Below are 20,518 nucleotides of genomic sequence, written 5' to 3' on the forward strand. Positions count from 1 at the left end.
TGTAGATGTGTAAACAAAGAAAGCTTTCAAAATAAAAGAGACACCAGAGTCTGTTTGTGTTTTTCTGCATGAAGATCAAAGTGCTTTAATTTCAGCTTTTAGAAAACTAGGTTTGAAATAAAGTGCAAATACTGTAGAATTTAAAGGCAGGAAAATTAAGATGTAGGAAAAACTTTAAAGCAGCATTATACAAACAATATAAAATACCTAAAGGAGCCTTTACTGAACAATCCAGTAACTTTAAACGGTCTTGATTCTTAAAAACTACAAACATGGCTGGTTCTCCACTTCCCAGCATTTCAGATTTAATCTGACAGTAACATCCTTTTATGCTGCGTCTAATCAGAAAGCAAAAAGTGCCTCAAATATTTTAGAGACCTTAAACCAGGTGAAGTTAAGTTCTTGATGGATCAAATTTATCTTAAAAGCTTTTTTTTTTTTTTTTTTTTATGGAGGTGGCAGCTTTTAGTTCAAAGGAGATAAGTTTAATTTATGGTAATTTGGTGCAGCTGACTTATTTTTGGTCAACTCTTATCGCCTCTAGGCTTTAGAATATGGAGGACCAACTCAGCCATATCTAAAAATAAATACAGAAATAAATGCTCAATAGATAAATAAGCATTCAATTAATTGCCCCCAAAAAATACAATAAACAAATAAATTTAGGTAGAATTTAATTATACAGTGAGACAAATGTGTGTATATATATATATATATATCAGCTTATTTCTCTAAGACACACCCCTCATTTACATAATGAGGCAGAAATAGTGTTGAAGAAATAAAGAGGGTAAAAAATACAAAGGAAGAATAAAACAGACAAAAATACAGGTGCTGGTCATAAAATTAGAATATCATGAAAAAGATTGATTTCAGCAATTCCATTTAAAAAGTGAAACTTGTATATTATATTCATACATTACATACAAACTCATATACACTATATTGCCAAAAGTATTTGCTCACCTGCCTTGACTCACATATGAGCTTAAGTGACATCCCGTTCCTAATCCATAGGGTTCAATATGACGTCGGTCCACCCTTTGCAGCTAGAACAGCTTCAACTCTTCTGGGAAGGCTGTCCACAAGGTTTAGGAGTGTGTTTATGGGAATTTTTGACCATTCTTCCAGAAGCGCATTTGTGAGGTCGCACACTGATGTTGGACGAGAAGGCCTGGCTCTCAGTCTCCGCTCTAATTCATCCCAAAGGTGTTCTATCGGGTTGAGGTCAGGACTCTGTGCAGGCCAGTCAAGTTCATCCACACCAGACTCTGTCATCCATGTCTTTATGGACCTTGCTTTGTGCACTGGTGCACAGTCATGTTGGAAGAGGAAGGGGCCAGCTCCAAACTGTTCCCACAAAGTTGGGAGCATGGAATTGTCCAAAATGTCTTGGTATGCTGAAGCATTCAGAGTTCCTTTCACTGGAACTAAGGGGCCAAGCCCAGCTCCTGAAAAACAACCCCACACCATAATCCCCCCTCCACCAAACTTTACACTTGGCACAATGCAGTCAGACAAGTACCGTTCTCCTGGCAACCGCCAAACCCAGACCCGTCCATCAGATTGCCAGATGGAGAAGCGCGATTCGTCACTCCAGAGAACGCGTCTCCACTGCTCTAGAGTCCAGTGGCGGCGTGCTTTACACCACCGCATCCGACGCTTTGCATTGCACTTGGTGATGTATGGCTTGGATGCAGCTGCTCGACCATGGAAACCCATTCCATGAAGCTCTCTGCGCACTGTTCTTGAGCTAATCTGAAGGCCACATGAAGTTTGGAGGTCTGTAGTGATTGACTCTGCAGAAAGTTGGCGACCTCTTCGCACTATGCGCTTCAGCATCCGCTGACCCCGCTCCGTCAGTTTACGTGGCCTACCACTTCGTGGCTGAGTTGCTGTCGTTCCCAAACACTTCCATTTTCTTATAATACAGCTGACAGTTGACTGTGGAATATTTAGGAGCGAGGAAATTTCACGACTGGATTAGTTGCACAGGTGGCATCCTATCACAGTTCCACGCTGGAATTCACTGAGCTCCTGAGAGCGACCCATTCTTTCACAAATGTTTGTAAAAACAGTCTGCATGCCTAGGTGCTTGAATTTATACACCTGTGGCCATGGAAGTGATTGGAACACCTGATTCCAATAATTTGGATGGGTGAGCAAATACTTTTGGCAATATAGTGTATTTCAGATGTTTATTTTGTTTAATTTTGATGATTACAAATGACAACAAATGAAAATCTCAAATTCATCATATCAGAAAATTAGAATATTACTGAAGACCAATAAAAACAAAGGATTTATAGAAATGTTGGCCAACTGAAAAGTATGAACATGAAAAGTATGAGCATGTACAGCACTCAGTATTTAGTTGGGCCTCCTTTGGCCTGTATTACTGCAGCAATGCGGCGTGGCATGGAGTCGATCAGTCTGTGGCACTGCTCAGGTGTTATGATAGCCCAGGTTGCTCTAATAGTGGCTTTTAGCTCTTCTGAATTGTTGGGTCTGGTGTATTGCATCTTCTTCTTCACAATACCCCATAGATTTTCTATGGGGTTAAGGTCAGGAGAGTTTGCTGGCCAATTAAGAACAGGGATACCATGGTCCTTCAACCAGGTACTGGTAGCTTTGGCACTGTGTGCAGGTGCCAAGTCCTGTTGGAAAATGAAATCTGCATCTCCAAAAAGTTGGTCAGCTGCAGGAAGCATGAAGTGCTCTAAAACTTCCTGGTATGTGGCTGCGTTGACCCTGGACCTCAGAAAACACAATGGACCAACACCAGCAGATGACATGGCACCCCAAACCATCACTGACTGTGGAAACTTTACACTGGACTTCAAGCAACGTGGATGAAGTGCCTCTCTTCTTTTCCTCCAGACTCTGGGACCAAAGGAAATGCAAAATTTACTTTCATCAGAGAACATGACTTTGGACCACTCACCAGCAGTCCAGTCCTGTTTCTCTTTAGCCCAGGCAAGACGCTTCTGACGCTGTCTGTGGTTCAAGAGTGGCTTGACACAAGGAATGCGACAGCAGAAACCCATGTCTTTCATACGTCTGTGTGTGGTGGTTCTTGAAGCACTCACTCCAGCTGCAGTCCACTCTTTGTGAATCTCCCCCACATTTTTGAATGGGTTTTGTTTCACAATCCTCTCCAGGGTGCGGTTATCTCTCTTGCTTGTACACTTTTTTCGACCACATCTTTTCCTTCCCTTCGCCTCTCTATTAATGTGCTTGGACACTGAGCTCTGTGAACAGCCAGCCTCTTTAGCGATGACCTTTTGTGTCTTGCCCTCCTTGTGCAAGGTGTCGATGGTCGTCTTTTGGACAACTGTCAAGTCAGCAGTCTTCCCCATGATTGTGTAGCCTATAGAACTAGACTGAAAGACCATTTAAAGGCTTTTGCAGGTGGTTTGAGTTAATTAGCTGATTAGAGTGTGGCACCAGGGGCCATCAATTTTGAACCTTTTCACAATATTCTAATTTTCTGATATGATGAATTTGAGATTTTCATTTGTTGTCATTTGTAATCATCAAAATTAAACAAAATAAACATCTGAAATATATGAGTTTGTATGTAATGTATGAATATAATATACAAGTTTCACTTTTTAAATGGAATTACTGAAATCAATCTACTTTTTCATGATATTCTAATTTTATGACCAGCACCTGTAAACCCCTTTATTCTCCCACAATGGGTTAGGGGGAGCAGTGGGCGGCCATTGTGCGGCGCCCGGGGAGCAGTGGGGGTTTAAGGGTCTTCCTCAGGAACCCAGACTGGAGGCAGTGGGGTCTAACTGGGAACTTGCAACCTTCTCAGAGCGCAGAGCGCTGCTCTAACTCACTATAAAACACCCCTGATGCAAAACCAATTTCCTAAAACAAATCCCTGACACTTTAAACATAACGGTATGGAGGATAAAAAGTGCCAAAATTAAATAAATACAGCATTAAATAAATAATAAAATGTGTCATTCATTAATTAAAACCACGTCACTAATATAAAGTGCCACAATTAAATAAATAAATACAGCGATAAACAATCAATTAAATGTGTAATTCATTAAATAAATAAGGAATTAAATATATAAATGTGTCATTAATTTAGTAAAATACGTCTTCATTTTTAAAAAAATATATAATTATTTCAGTGTGCATTTAATTATTTCATGGCCCTGTGTCGGAGTGCATCGAAACCATTAAAAGAATCTGTCAAACTCACCCATCAAAGTTAGGGGGCGGGGTTAACGCCAATCGAGTCTCTGTAATCGATTTGCTCCGCCTTAATGTGCAGGGTGACCAATCAGGTGTTAGATAACCGGAATTAAATATATAAATGACAAATTTATATATTTAATTCCTTATTTATTTAATGAATTACACATTTAATTTAATTGTTTATCACTGTATTTATTTATTTAATTGTGGCACTTTATATTAGTGACCTGGTTTTATTTAATTCCACGTTTAATTAATTATTGACACATTTAATTATTAATTTAATGCTGTATTTATTTAATTTTGGCAGTGTTTGTCCTCCATATAACTGGTCCTTTTAGAACCATTTTATTTATGTTTACAGTTTTGCTTCAATAATTAAAAAATTAGGATTTCTCACTTTTACGCTTCAGTCGTAGTGAGATGGGATCATGGTTTTTATCTGCAACATCAGGAGTCTCCAACCTGTGGCTCCAATATATTAAAATAATTAGTTTCACTCCTTTGTTCTGTGGCCCCTTTAAAATCACTGCCCCCCCCTGAGTAATTATGATGTAGAACCGCCAGTGATAGATCTCTTAGTCCTTTGGGTTTATTATAACAGACTCGTCACCATAAGGCTGTGATCGCTAACATTTCATATTTAAAAATGTCCAGCGACCACCGTAGCTGTTCCAGGTCATTATTTATATCAGATCTGTTTTCATCCCTGGATAAATATGCATCGACAAACATGGCCGCCTTCTATGGCGGCAGCAGCACGGCGGACGGTACGTTTGTTTCCCTGCAGGTGAACAGAAGCTACTGGCTCTTGTCCATCTCCGTCAGCACGCAGAGGCAGGTGTACTGGGTGAAGAACGTCAGAGAACCTGCAGAGAGACATGTTAGCAGAACATTTGGATGAATAAAGATGAAAGTCACGGAGCCGGGTGTGGAGGACACTCACGCAGCAGCTTGATGATGATGGGCGGTCTTTTGGACTCCGGCAGATAGACGCCCAGGAAGTAGACTGGAACACCAGACAGGGCGATGGCGATCCCAATCAGGGAGTTGAGAGTGTCGCTGTAGAGAGGGACGGCCACCAGGAAGACGGCGCAGAGGCAGAACACCACGGGGTAGAGCAGCGAGAGCTGCAACAGAAACAGTTCACCCCTCTGGACCTTCATCACTCATCATCACCACACAGAAGCATCCAGCCTTCAAATATCTGATATCACCTGTAATTTAAACTAAGAGATGCTGAGTTCTGTACTGAAGATGGGATTTTTTTCTATTGATTGGTTGGACCAGGTTGTGCTTTAATTAAATTTCCCTCCTCTAATCACCCAGATTCAGATAAACAACTCGGTTACGTTACTTTGAGAGGTCTGGGTCTCTCAGGCTGCTTCCAGCGAAGGTAGATCTGCCCGGCGACAGAGAGACCCATGAAGAACCAGTAACTAAAGCTGTAGTAGTTGATGAGCTGGAAGACGTCCTCCACCGTCAGGTAGATTAGAGACATGATGCACTAGAAAGTGGAAACAGAAAATTATTCTCTACAATCTAATCATTAATCAGACATTTTGTCACATTTTACTACCATGAAGGACTTATTCAATTTTAACACCTTACAACAACAATTCTCTCACTTCTAAAGCAAGTCTATCAGTAAATACGAAACTTTCAATGTGCCACCAACGGGAAATAGAATAATAGCATGAAGCAGTGGTTCTCTAATAGCAGAGTGCGCCCCCTAGCGATGTGAAGACATAATTTGGGGTCACAACACTGGAAAAACATCTAAATCTAGATAAGTCATTATTTTTTTAAATAAGAGCATTTGTTCTTGAATTAAGAAGATAAAAGAGAATTTTGCCAATGGAGAATGTAGATTTAAAATAAGAAAACACAATTTTATTGTCTTATTTCAAGTGCATGTTATCTAATTATCTTATTTTAAGAGTATAAATACTCATTCCATTGGCAAACTACCTCATTTACCTGCTCAAATTAAGGGTGAATACACTTAATTTAAGAAATTTTTACTTATTTCTAGATCGTTTTTCCAGTGAAGAACAACTTGGGCATTTAGAGGATGTTTGATATGTGCTTGAGAATGGCTTAGTCTCCGGTTAAACCCAGGTTTAAAGCCTTGCAGGGCAGCCTAAAGCCCACTGCCAACATTAAGACAGAAAAAAGAAAGAAAATAAACCATCCGTTCAGGGGTTTGAGAAAATATGGGAATCAGGAAATTGTCTATAAACCAAACTGAACGATTGTTGTTCTCTACTTCAAAAAGAATTTAGACTTCAATATGGAAAAATTTTCTATTTTTCATTTAAAAATTCAATGTGATTCATGGATGCATTAAAACCTCATTTTATTTCAGTGTTAAATTCTGTTTAAAGTAACAGATTATAATTAAAAATGTCTCTGGATCTTTCATTTATTTTCTTTATTCGAACCGCCTGATTTTTAATTGCTTACCCTTTAGACGTTATATTATGTACAGAAATTACAGCGCAGATGTAACAAACCAAAAAGGCCATGTGGATAAATCCTGCTAAATGAAACAACAGCACCATTTGCTGTTCGGTTTGAGAACAGCTTTATTTCATATTTGACTCTCCCAGTCCATGCGTGGCTTCACTCTGGGTACTCCTGCTTCCTCCCACAGTCCAATAACAGGCTGATTAGTGAATCTTAATTGCATTTAGTTGAAGGAGTGGAGCTGAAACTCCGAACCAGAGGGGGGCAGCACTGATTCTCTAAGGGGGAATCTCCTAATTAGATTGTTCTGCTTGTGATTGTAACTATAAACGGACAGCAAAATTAGAGTAATTAATTTATTATTCACATCAGCATACTTACATTAAATAAGTTAAAAACATTCTTTATGGCGAACAAAGAAAAAAGTCAGAATTCTGACTTGTTTCCAATACTAAAATGAAAAAAGAATTTAAAGTCAGTAAACCCTTTTTTTTTTTTTTATCCACTGGCCCTAATCCTCTTCCGTAGAGGTGAACTGAGAGACGATGTCTAAATATTCATGTAGAAATATGAAGGTTCCCTAAAGAACAAATGTGGGGAAATCTGCTCGGTGTTTAAATCGGTGTTTTCTTCTCTTACGTTAAAGATGAGAGCAGGGATTGGAGTGAATCTCTGGATGTGGATCATGGAGAGAGCGTCTGGCAGGTGACCTTCCCGCGACCCTACGAAGAACAACCTGAACACCACGAACATCAGAAAAATTAATATGTCTGTTAAAATGATTAAATGAATAGAAATCCTTCTGGAGGTTTCTACCTGGAAGCAGCAATAATAGAAGCATTTAAGCCTCCATAGCAGGACAAGGCCACAGATATGGGGATGATCCAGCTCATCACGCCCAGTGTGTGATCTGCAAAGGTCTAAGGAGAGCAAAGCAGCAGCTGTCCTCTAAGCTCATCCTCATGCATCTTGCTCTCATTTCCAAACGGTTCACTCACCACTGCCACGGCATCGCTGGCCAGGATAGCAGCGGCATCCAGAACGGCGTAGTAAGCCACGTTGGTGAGGATGTAGATGATGGTGACAATAGGCATGGAGATGGCAATGGCCAGAGGGAGGTTCCTGAAACAGCAGCGCGCTTCATCGTTACAATATTTACTGGCAGCGATGCTGAAATATGGTTATTAAACAAAAAAATCACCTCTCTGGGTTTTTGATCTCTTCTGTTACAAAGTTGAGGGTGTCCCAGCCAGAGTATGAGAAGAGAGCCGAGTAGAGCGCCAGAGCTATGTCACCGGGATCTGTAGACGAGCCCTGGAAGGACGACTTCAGGTTGTCTGTGTAGCCTGGACATCGGGGGGGATTTACTATTAGGCAATACCAGGCAATTGCTTAGGGCCCCAAGTTCCCCCTTCAGTGTCCACCATATTGGATCAGTCCATTTGCTGCACATGTTCAGAAAGGTCCAAACAGACAGCAGCAAACCATTTGAAAACAAACCATGCAAAGAGCAGTGTTGCCAACTTAGCGCTTTAGTCGCTATATTTAGCCACTTTTCAGACCCCTCTAGCACTTTGATTTCTAAAAAGCTCCTAGCGCCAAATCTAGAGACTTTTTTCTGCTACTGGAGACTTTGGAGACAACATCTAAAAGCAGCGAACTCTGCTCTCCAGAGCGAGTAGATTGGTAACCCCGCCTCCTGCTCTCCTCTATCTTGTCTGCTGTCATGATTCATGCAGCTATTATTTCATCCAAATGAAAAATGGAGAACAGATAAGCAGATCATGGCTTGTCTACAGTGAAAAGAAGGACTGGGTTATTTACTTTGGCCTTTTTGGAAACACAGGAAGGAGCAATCAGCTAAGTGAGCTTAGTGCTTGGAAAAAATCTTTCATTCCTTTAGAGACAGCATGAAAAGTCAGCTGAGTACAAAACATAGAGAGGAAAACAAGAAGAAAAGGGACAAGAAGAGAGGGACACAACCTAGAACAGATAATGGATGTCTATTCTATCAACATTTCTACATCTGGAGAATGGGGCTGTTTGATGTCTTCTCCATTCAGAGGGGCCCCTGCCTGTCTTTACCTAGGGCCCCACATTTCCTAAATCCACCCCTGCTGAAGACAAGAAGAAACTGGTTTCTATTCTTTAGAAGGGCATGATTATAGTAAAATAAACTTTATGACTCCTTTTGAAAATCTGTTGAACCTCCGTCATCATCAATGCATGAATTTACATAAAGACAAATATTGTTTGGAATCAGCTTGTTATAGATCTACAGCCTGCAGATCTGCAGCCACAAGTGGCTCTTTGGACCTTCCATCATTACCTTTGATAGATTGGAATAAAATATCATGAGCAAATGATTATTTTTAAATAAAAGTAAAGCAAATATGTATATTTATGCAGTTTATACATTGAAAAAATGTTTATTTCTATAAGATAAGACTTAAAGCAACAGTAGATCTCACTTCTTTGTCATGAGGTTAGAAACTAGGTATTATTTTTGCATTTTTTGCAAATGTTTTTCATCTTTCATGCAGAACCTAATATTAAAACTGTAGTTCTTCAGAAATTACATTTTCTCACTAGATATTGATTAAAAATACTAAATAAATGATCTTCTTTCATAAGGTGATGTAATATAAGGAGACTCTATAAAGTTTTTTTTTCTGGCTGAACTTTGAGCTAAATTGGTTCTTAGGATTTTAGATCTCTGATCTAAAAAACATGAGTTTTTTTTTTAAACCGTCACGTTTGCTTTATTTTAACCCTTTCAGGTGAACCAAAATGTGACGCCAGTTGAAAGCTAAAGTTTATTTAACAAGCAGGCCTGAGTTAGTGTCTTCCAAAGTGTTTTTCTGTGTAGTTTAGAGGTCTGACTGTAAAACTATAAAATAAGAGACAAACTGCATACAGGGAACATGTGACGACAGGAATGGAAGGAAAACTGGTTTGGCTTGTTTGGAGTGTGATGATGGTCCGAGCTGTAAGGACAGGTTAGAGTCCAACAACTGGGTTCTTTAATTTAACCCAGAAAGTCAAATATAATGGAAGGTCCCATGAAAGAGATCAAATTAATGACGTCGGTAATCTAGAGTGGGATCCCCCCCCAGTTATCACCCAGTTGGTGTGTGTATCGGGTTAAATTACCTGTAGTTAATGGGAAAGGTTTTGCAGTTCTATGGTAGTAGAACAAAAGGCAAGGTTCTGGGGAATTATCAACTGCCCAAGGAGAAATTTTTGATGAAATGCTAACAGCTTTAAAGATAATTAGAAATCAAATACTGGAAAATTAGCTCAAACAAAGTCCTCTTCTTCTCCATAAAAAAAAAAAAAAAAAAATCAAATAAATAAATGTAATCTAACAAAAACGTCCAACTGTTTTTAATATTCTTTTTTTTTGTTTCTGCATTTTTTATTTTATTTATTTTATTTTTTTTTTATTTGTTCCTACTTGCTTTGATTCAGTTTTATCTTCCTGTATTTTAATCATGTAAATCACTTTGCATTGTCTTTGTACTGAATTGTGCTATACAAATAAATTTGCCTTGCCTTGCCTTGGCTTGCCTAATAAAACTAGTCAGAATAACTAGCAAACTAATCGACCATAACGAGACACGGAGAAGTTAAAGCTGATCAGACCACAAAAGAAACACAAGGGGTGAAACATACTGGACTAAAACTACTGCAAGAATTCAGAATAGAAATGACACAGAATCATGACTAAAACGGACATTTTAGAATATCGTCTAATGGTCATAAACGATTTCCAAATATTAAAGTGGTTCTGTAAATAATATTTAGATGAAAACAAACCGAATTATGTTTATAATACTGTTACCAGATCTGTGTGGCTGCATATGCAGCCATTACAGGGAGATAAGAAATCCCATTTAACTGTGCTGAATCTGAATGACTGCATCTCAAAGAAGTGCTGGTTATTAGTTATGAGTAGTTTTCCTAAAACGTATCAAAATGTCTAACTTTGAACCTAATTATCAAACATTGGCCATTTAACCCCCTGATATCTGTGAAAAGCAAGTGGGGATTATGCCTGCAGCGCATCATGCGCAACTAACCCATGCATGAGTGCCACAGGAACGACGGTAAAAATGTTGGTTCAGGGAAGCTTTTTTAGGTTTCATAAATAGCTAAATCATTATTTGCAATGACTGCAGAGGACAGGAGGTAGAAAACTAAGACGTGTCTTCTAAGGAGGAGGGGGGAAAGATATCAGTGATCCAGTTAAATTATTATATAGTTTAAATATCTGCATATAAGATATTGCCCAAAATTGCACTAACATGCATCCTTATCTAAATGTATACATATTTAATGCAAAGGGAGTAAATCACATTTCAGTAACCAAACAATTTAAAATGTCTATTGCAAATAAAACAGGATAGAAAAAAACAGGCCGATCGATTGCAGCGGCGTAACAGAAACAGGTTCAGGGAAAACTGGACTGCTGACATAAAGTACTAACGTTTCATTATGAATATAACTCAGAACAATTGATTTTTAAAGAATTCTACCTTTTCTGGTTGAACTTATTACTACTGCTGAAGTCAGAGGACTCTGAGGCGTTATTACCACCACTGATGGTGGTCAGCCGCTCTGCAGCTACATTTCTTAAATTAAGTGTATTTAGCTTTGAGTAGGCAAAAAAGATGATTTTTCAATGGAATTAGTATTTCTACTCTTAAAATAGGATAATTAGATGTTATGCACTGGATGACTTATGATAAAATGACTTATTGAGATTTAAATTTTTTGCAGTGTGGGGCACGCTGATGCAAGCAGTTTTCTGGGAATTTATTCCAGATTAATGGAGCATAAGAACTAAATGCTGCTTCTCTGTGTTTGGTTCTGGTTCTGGGTACATAGAGTCGATTTGAGCCATAATCTCTACACTGCAAAAACGATCTAGAAATGAGCAAAAATTTCTTCAATTAAGTGCATTTAATCCTAGTTTGAGTAGGTAAATAAGATGATTTGCCAATGGAATGAGTACTTTTATTCTTAAAGTAAGATAATTAGATAAAATGCTCTTGAAATAAGACAAGGCAATTGTTTTTTTCTTCTTTTAAATGTAAATTGTCTCGTTCCATTGGCAAAGTGTCTCACTTACCTCCTCATTTCAAGAAAAAATGCACTTATTTAGATATCTTTTTTTGCAGTGTAAGAGGTCTGCACTGGAAAAAGGATCTAAAAATAAGTAGAAATGTCTTAAATTAAGTGTATTTAAGCTTAATTTGAGTAGATAAATGAGATAGTTTGCCAATGGAATGAGTATTTTTGCTCTTAAAATAAGAAAATTAGATAAAATGCTCCTGATATAAGACAACGCAATTGTGTTTTCTTATTGTAAGTGTAAATTGTCTTGTTCCATTGGCAAAATCTCTCTTTTACCTACTAAATAGAAGAACAAATACACTTGTTTTAAGAAAAAACAACTTATCTAGATTTCGATTTTTTTCCAGTGTGGGTAGTAAGTCTGTTTTATATGTTGGTATTAAACCAATTTATAGATTTATAGTATTTTAAGGTGTGTTCTTTGAGATCCAGAAGGACTGTGGTGATTTTCTCTACTTCCTTCGTTTGAGTGAACTCTTTAGGTTAGTCAGCTGAATAATATTTACTCAGTTTAGAGTCAGGAAAAGCTTTTTGGGGGCAAAGAATGTGGAATCATGACTGACTGAATGAATGAATGAATGAATGAATGAATGAATGAATGAATGAATGAATGAATGAATGAATAAATACTATTTTGTACATAAAGTATCTCTCATAAATGAGTACCACATCATACTTTTGTAAATATTTGATTGCTTTTTACTAGGGGTGTAAATAATAATTGTTTTGTATCGATGCATCGATACGTCCGCAAGAGAATCGATTCATGTTTTTTTTTTTTTCCTCCGGTCTATTTTTATCAATTTGCTCCTGGGCGTAATTCTCCCTCCCGTGCTGCGGTGGCGCTAAACCTATTTTGCCCTACTACCTCGCTTCCTGGTTATACAGGTGCTGGTCATAAAATTAGAATATCATGAAAAAGTAGATTGATTTCAGTAATTCCATTTAAAAAGTGAAACTTGTATATTATATTCATACATTACATACAAACTCATATATTTCAGATGTTTATTTTGTTTAATTTTGATGATTACAAATGACAACAAATGAAAATCTCAAATTCATCATATCAGAAAATTAGAATATTGTGAAAAGGTTCAAAATTGATGGCCCCTGGTGCCACACTCTAATCAGCTAATTAACTCAAACCACCTGCAAAAGCCTTTAAATGGTCTTTCAGTCTAGTTCTATAGGCTACACAATCATGGGGAAGACTGCTGACTTGACAGTTGTCCAAAAGACGACCATCGACACCTTGCACAAGGAGGGCAAGACACAAAAGGTCATCGCTAAAGAGGCTGGCTGTTCACAGAGCTCAGTGTCCAAGCACATTAATAGAGAGGCGAAGGGAAGGAAAAGATGTGGTCGAAAAAAGTGTACAAGCAAGAGAGATAACCGCACCCTGGAGAGGATTGTGAAACAAAACCCCTTCAAAAATGTGGGGGAGATTCACAAAGAGTGGACTGCAGCTGGAGTGAGTGCTTCAAGAACCACCACACACAGACGTATGAAAGACATGGGTTTCTGCTGTCGCATTCCTTGTGTCAAGCCACTCTTGAACCACAGACAGCGTCAGAAGCGTCTTGCCTGGGCTAAAGAGAAACAGGACTGGACTGCTGGTGAGTGGTCCAAAGTCATGTTCTCTGATGAAAGTAAATTTTGCATTTCCTTTGGAAATCAAGGTCCCAGAGTCTGGAGGAAAAGAAGAGAGGCACTTCATCCACGTTGCTTGAAGTCCAGTGTAAAGTTTCCACAGTCAGTGATGGTTTGGGGTGCCATGTCATCTGCTGGTGTTGGTCCATTGTGTTTTCTGAGGTCCAGGGTCAACGCAGCCACATACCAGGAAGTTTTAGAGCACTTCATGCTTCCTGCAGCTGACCAACTTTTTGGAGATGCAGATTTCATTTTCCAACAGGACTTGGCACCTGCACACAGTGCCAAAGCTACCAGTACCTGGTTGAAGGACCATGGTATCCCTGTTCTTAATTGGCCAGCAAACTCTCCTGACCTTAACCCCATAGAAAATCTATGGGGTATTGTGAAGAAGAAGATGCAATACACCAGACCCAACAATTCAGAAGAGCTAAAAGCCACTATTAGAGCAACCTGGGCTATCATAACACCTGAGCAGTGCCACAGACTGATCGACTCCATGCCACGCCGCATTGCTGCAGTAATACAGGCCAAAGGAGGCCCAACTAAATACTGAGTGCTGTACATGCTCATACTTTTCATGTTCATACTTTTCAGTTGGCCAACATTTCTATAAATCCTTTGTTTTTATTGGTCTTCAGTAATATTCTAATTTTCTGATATGATGAATTTGAGATTTTCATTTGTTGTCATTTGTAATCATCAAAATTAAACAAAATAAACATCTGAAATATATGAGTTTGTATGTAATGTATGAATATAATATACAAGTTTCACTTTTTAAATGGAATTACTGAAATCAATCTACTTTTTCATGATATTCTAATTTTATGACCAGCACCTGTACTCTTACAGCAGTGTGTTGCAGTGAGCTTGATGCAGACATTTTTGGTTTATGCTCAATATTGAAGCGTGGTCTGTGCTGCACGCTGTGGGTCTAGATACGGCCGAGGCGGCGAGGAAGTGGGGGCGAGTTTAGTCCGACAACGGAGGGACATGAGGGCCAAAAAGAGCGGGGATCCAGGTGGAAAAAGGGTCCCAGCGTTCTCGTGCACCTCGCTCTTCTAGCGGGTCAAAGTTCACAAGATGTTTTCCGCAATTTCGGTCATAAAAACAAAACAAGCCGGCCTCCTGTCTGCGGCGCTGTCTGCGGTCAGCTACAATCTGGGAGAGGAGCAGCGGAGCGTCTGTGGAGGGGGCGGGACGTCTGGAGCCGAGGTATTGCATTGCACTCATTGCACTGATTTTGCACAATACTTTTTGATGCAAAGCCTTTCAGAATCTATAACGCAGGGGTATTATTATTTTAATTATTTAATGAATGAGGTTTTAATAGGAATAGATGGAGTGCAACTTTTCTACTTCTGTTATTTGCTGTTGTTACTCAAAAAGAAAATCCATAACGATATTACAGCTTTCATTGATTTATTTCAAATTTGAAACATTGTCTAGCCTTTAAGGTGTAAAAAAAAAAAAGAACCAATTAATCGAATCGAATCGTGGTGTATTCTTGAGTATCGAAAATAATCGAATCGTTGGGTCAGGAAATCGATACTGAATCGAATCGCCATGATGGATGTGATTTACACCCCTACTTTTTACCATAAAATGGTGACACTTGGATACGATATATATAAAGTAGTAAGTGACAACTTCATGTCAAAACTCATTTAGGTAAACAGCATCTTATGGCTACGTCTTTTACAAACTAATATAGAAACATCAAGTAATACTACTGCTTTTTTTTTTACTGAAATAAAATAAAAACAAATATAATCATTATGTATCATTGATTGTCAGAGGTTTTTTTTATTAAAGACTTTGGGGATATGAATATTTACAATCAGAACATTCCATCAGATTTCTGAAATAGTTTTAATTGTTATAGTGCCCCAACTCACCCTGGAACATCTTAACGATACCGGTGACGATGATGACGATGAGGGCCGCCACCTTTGCGTAGGTAAAAACGTCCTGCACCCGGGTCCCCCACTTTACATAAGCAGAGTTTATGAAGGTGAGTAAACCTGAACACAGAGGGAGGAACGTCAGGAGCAGCAGGGAGGTGAAGAAGCAGCAGTGACTGAGAGGAACTCACATATGCACGCAGCGGCGATGAGGCGGGCCGCCGCGTATGGAGGCTCACATGTTGGAAACAGCGGCTGGACCAGGTAGTTTGCGAACGTGATGGCAATGACCGCCTGGCTGGTGGGTTCAATGATCAGCAGGGACGTCCACAAACGGATGAACGCGATGAAGCCGCCGAACGACTCCAGAATGTATGCATAGGAGGCCCCTGATTTAGTGATTGTGGTGCCCAGCTCGGCGTAGCAGAGGGCCCCGACGACCGAAAACAGGCCCCCGATGGCCCAGATGACCAGCGACAGCCCGTAGGAGGCGCTGTAGAAGAGCACCCCTTTGGGCGAGACGAAGATGCCGGAGCCGATCATGTTTCCCACGATCAAACTGACTCCGTTGAGCAGAGAGATCTCCTTCTTCAACTTCATGCTTTCTATCGAAGGGTCCTGATGAGCGGACGGCTGATCGGCGTCGCCATCCGTCCTGTGGGACCCTTCACTGCACGCCATGATGTCGGTCTCAGGGCTGAACCAGCCGGCGTGGAAGCTTCTGCTCCTTGTTCCCGATGAACAACCTGTCCAACACAGTTTTTATCATCAGAGCAGGGATAAAATGTTCAGCATGATCAGTCAGGTTTCTGGGCTGCCGCTGAGGGACACAGTTTGAGTTCCCTCCAAAGATTCTCTACTGGTTTAGGTCTTGCTGGGACGGCCCAGAAACCTGACTGATCTGGAGAAAATCTGTGTGGAGGAATGGGCCAAAACCCCTGCTGCACTGGACGCAAACCTGGTGTAAAACTACAGGAAACCTTTGACCTCTGTAATTGCAAACAAAGGCTACTGCACCAAATATTAACATTGATTTTCTCAGGTGTTTAAATACTTATTTGCAGCTGAATCATACAAATAAATGGTTTAAAAATCATGTTTTGTGATTTCTGGATTTTATTTTTTAGATCATGTCTCTCACAGTGGAAATGCAGCTATGATGACAATTTCCTCCATGACTTCTAAGAGGGAGAACTTGCTTCTGAGACACTTGCCCAGAGTCGATCACTCATCTGTTCTGGTTTTGTCATCTTTCCAAAGTATTTTGGCAACAACTTTGTACTTTTATTGTGTCAAAAATATCAACAGGATTTCAGTTATATTGGATAAATGTCCTGTTTGGTTTTCAACAAAATGAAGGAATGAATGCGAAGAGTTTTCTTATCCATTTATTAATTATTAAGGCTAAATTTCATCTTCATAAATGCACATTTTTGAGAGAAAAAACTGACTTTTCAGTTTTTCTGATTGAATTTAAACTTTATATATTTACAATTTGACCTTCAACAAATAAAAAAGCAAAAATAACTTTATTGGCTTGCTACTGAAGAGGATTAGGGCCACTGAAAAAAAAAAAGTTAACTGATTTTTAAGAAATAAGTGAGAATTGTGAGATTAAATTCAGAATTCTGAGTTTAAAGTCAGAATTCTCAGTTTAAAGTCAGAATTCTGAGAAGAAAAGTCAGAATTCTGAGAAAAAAAGTCAAAATTCTGAGTTTGGGGGGCGCTAGTGCGCAGCTGTGAGATGTAGACGTGTTCAGCTTGCGCTCTCCACCATAACCTTAACTAACTCATTAAATGCCACGATTAAAGCACTTAAGAACCGGCATTCTTGACGCTAAACCTTTGGCTTATTACCGGGCAGCATTTCGCCGCCGAAGAAATCTACAAACTCCGGGAAAAACAAGACCATGGACGGATACATTGGCGGGGCTAGTGCTAACGAGGCTAATGCTAGCGCTAGCCATGCTAGTGGAGCCGGGGGCGAGCCCAGAGACGGCGCTCCGGGCGACAAGACCCAGCTGCTCGAGCTGTGCCAGGAGATATGCAAGAATATGTCAGCGTCAATTCTTGAGAAGCTGGATGAGCGCTTTGATGCCCTTGAAGCTAAGCTCCAGTCTGTCCTTGCTGTACAGACTGATTTGCAGAACCGTATGCTCGGCCAAGAACTAGCAGCCAGCGCACATGAGGAGCGGTTGCGGGAGCTTGAAACGAAATGTGTGGAGCTCACAAAGATTGTAACCCAGCAGCAAACTAAGTTGTTGGACCTGGAGGCTCGCTCCCGGAGACATAACATCAAAATTGTTGGCATAAAAGAAAACTCGGAAGAAGGGAGGCCAACTGAGTTTGTTTCTAAGCTCATCCCTGAGCTGCTGGGCAAACAACATTTCCCGCATCCACTGAAGGTTGACCGCGCTCACCGTACTTTGTGGCCCAAACCGGCGGCGGGTGAAAAACCACGTACCATCATAGCCCGTATACATCACTTTCAGAGCAAGGAGCAGATTCTGCGCCTTGCAAGGACGCAGCCGTTGGAATACAAGGGGAACAAAGTCCTGATCTTCCCAGACTACACCAGCGAAGTAATGAGTCAGCGCCGCGCTTTTCGGAACGTGATGCAAGCCTTGAGGAAAGATGGAATTAAGTTCCAGCTGCAATGGCAGGATGATAACACCGCTGAGGTATTGAACGACCCGGATCAGGCGGAGGCGGCTCATCTGCGGAGGAAGGGAAGTACAACTGAAAATGGCTAGCGAGCCGTGTGGCACATTTATCTGTGTCTGTTTTTCCTGTTTCACCGTCTTGGAGTGAGTTAACTCCGGTACGCAGTGATTTACCTGGCGAACTATATTTTAACAACATACAGACTTCCTGAGTTTGTGTTGATTAATCTGGGTCCGTCTTTTCAGAGAATATATTTTAATAATATTTGGTATAGTTGTTTAATTCACATATCAGTTAATGATTGTTGTGGTGGGGGGAGCTGTGACTTGACTAAGTTCAGTCCGCTATTTGTCCGGCAGCTCCCGTTTCGTTTAAAGGGGAAAGATACGCGTCGTGTTCTGTAGACGCCGGGATGTGGGAGGGGGGGGGAGTTCGGGGTGTGTGTTATTTTTCTGTTGTGTTTTACCCAGATGCACTTGCTTTAAGTTTTTGTATCACACGGCATCAAGACTGCTAGTTCTGATGGTACATTATATCGATGACTGATGCTTGTAATGATGGTCGGACGGAGGGGAGAAATCTGCAACTGATCTCATGGAATGTAAAAGGTCTTGGTGGTGCTATAAAGAGGGGGAAAGTTTTTAAATACCTTAAATCCTTAGCTGCAGACATTATTTTTCTACAAGAGACTCATATTAGAAAAGATGCGCAACATAGATTGAAGTGTAATTGGGTGTCTCAAATATACCAGTCACCTTTCACCTCGCGTGCTCGTGGTGTGGCTATATTATTGAGAAAAAATGTCCCATTTCAGACCACGTCTGTTGTTAATGATCCTATGGGTAGGTACTTGATGGTGACTGGCACCATAGACTCAAAGCCACTTACTCTCCTTAACGTACACTATATTGCCAAAAGTATTTGCTCACCTGCCTTGACTCACATATGAGCTTAAGTGACATCCCGTTCCTAATCCATAGGGTTCAATATGACGTCGGTCCACCCTTTGCAGCTAGAACAGCTTCAACTCTTCTGGGAAGGCTGTCCACAAGGTTTAGGAGTGTGTTTATGGGAATTTTTGACCATTCTTCCAGAAGCGCATTTGTGAGGTCGCACACTGATGTTGGACGAGAAGGCCTGGCTCTCAGTCTCCGCTCTAATTCATCCCAAAGGTGTTCTATCGGGTTGAGGTCAGGACTCTGTGCAGGCCAGTCAAGTTCATCCACACCAGACTCTGTCATCCATGTCTTTATGGACCTTGCTTTGTGCACTGGTGCACAGTCATGTTGGAAGAGGAAGGGGCCAGCTCCAAACTGTTCCCACAAAGTTGGGAGCATGGAATTGTCCAAAATGTCTTGGTATGCTGAAGCATTCAGAGTTCCTTTCACTGGAACTAAGGGGCCAAGCCCAGCTCCTGAAAAACAACCCCACACCATAATCCCCCCTCCACCAAACTTTACACTTGGCACAATGCAGTCAGACAAGTACCGTTCTCCTGGCAACCGCCAAACCCAGACCCGTCCATCAGATTGCCAGATGGAGAAGCGCGATTCGTCACTCCAGAGAACGCGTCTCCACTGCTCTAGAGTCCAGTGGCGGCGTGCTTTACACCACCGCATCCGACGCTTTGCATTGCACTTGGTGATGTATGGCTTGGATGCAGCTGCTCGCCCATGGAAACCCATTCCATGAAGCTCTCTGCGCACTGTTCTTGAGCTACATGAAGTTTGGAGGTCTGTAGTGATTGACTCTGCAGAAAGTTGGCGACCTCTTCGCACTATGCGCGTCAGCATCCGCTGACCCCGCTCCGTCAGTTTACGTGGCCTACCACTTCGTGGCTGAGTTGCTGTCGTTCCCAAACACTTCCATTTTCTTATAATACAGCTGACAGTTGACTGTGGAATATTTAGGAGCGAGGAAATTTCACGACTGGATTTGTTGCACAGGTGGCATCCTATCACAGTTCCACGCTGGAATTCACTGAGCTCCTGAGAGCGACCCATTCTTTCACAAATGTTTGTAAAAACAGTCTGCATGCCTAGGTGCTTGAATTTATACACCTGTGGCCATGGAAGTGATTGGAACACCTGATTCCAATAATTTGGATGGGTGAGCAAATACTTTTGGCAATATAGTGTATATGGCCCAAATTCAGACGATCCTAATTTCTTTAGAAAAATCTTCGACCTGCTTCCAGACGACAACCACTCAAACATAATAATAGCAGGGGATTTGAACTGTTACCTCGACCCCTTTCTTGACAGATCATCTAAGCGGCCAGCATCAGAACTGGCATCTACCAAACTTCTAAATAATCTCCTAAAAACAAGAAACATGGTGGATATTTGGAGGACTCAACATCCCACGGATGATTGGTGATTCTAAATATCATAATATTCTGATTTCTGATCATTGTCCCATAACGCTAACATTAAAAATACACCTCCCCAGGCAGGCTTACT

General features: G+C 40.6%; 1 protein-coding gene across 1 annotated transcript in view; it reads right to left on the reverse strand.

Moving 5' to 3' along the window:
- Positions 1–4,548: 4,548 nt before the first annotated feature.
- slc7a6 (solute carrier family 7 member 6) overlaps positions 4,549–20,518 on the reverse strand; it is a 31,483-nt gene continuing 15,513 nt past the window's right edge. The window contains exons 2-10 of the mRNA XM_038288345.1: positions 15,584–16,138; positions 15,387–15,512; positions 7,895–8,039; positions 7,692–7,815; positions 7,510–7,613; positions 7,333–7,429; positions 5,582–5,731; positions 5,171–5,354; positions 4,549–5,093 (exon numbers count right to left, since the gene is read on the reverse strand). Coding sequence (XP_038144273.1) covers positions 5,026–5,093; positions 5,171–5,354; positions 5,582–5,731; positions 7,333–7,429; positions 7,510–7,613; positions 7,692–7,815; positions 7,895–8,039; positions 15,387–15,512; positions 15,584–16,073 — 1,488 coding nt within the window. The 5' untranslated portion in view covers positions 16,074–16,138 and the 3' untranslated portion in view covers positions 4,549–5,025. The remainder of the gene's footprint in view (positions 5,094–5,170; positions 5,355–5,581; positions 5,732–7,332; positions 7,430–7,509; positions 7,614–7,691; positions 7,816–7,894; positions 8,040–15,386; positions 15,513–15,583; positions 16,139–20,518) is intronic.

The sequence above is a fragment of the Cyprinodon tularosa genome, unplaced genomic scaffold, assembly GCF_016077235.1.
Source record: "Cyprinodon tularosa strain WSP-4 unplaced genomic scaffold, ASM1607723v1 ctg252, whole genome shotgun sequence".
Taxonomy (NCBI): domain Eukaryota; kingdom Metazoa; phylum Chordata; class Actinopteri; order Cyprinodontiformes; family Cyprinodontidae; genus Cyprinodon; species Cyprinodon tularosa.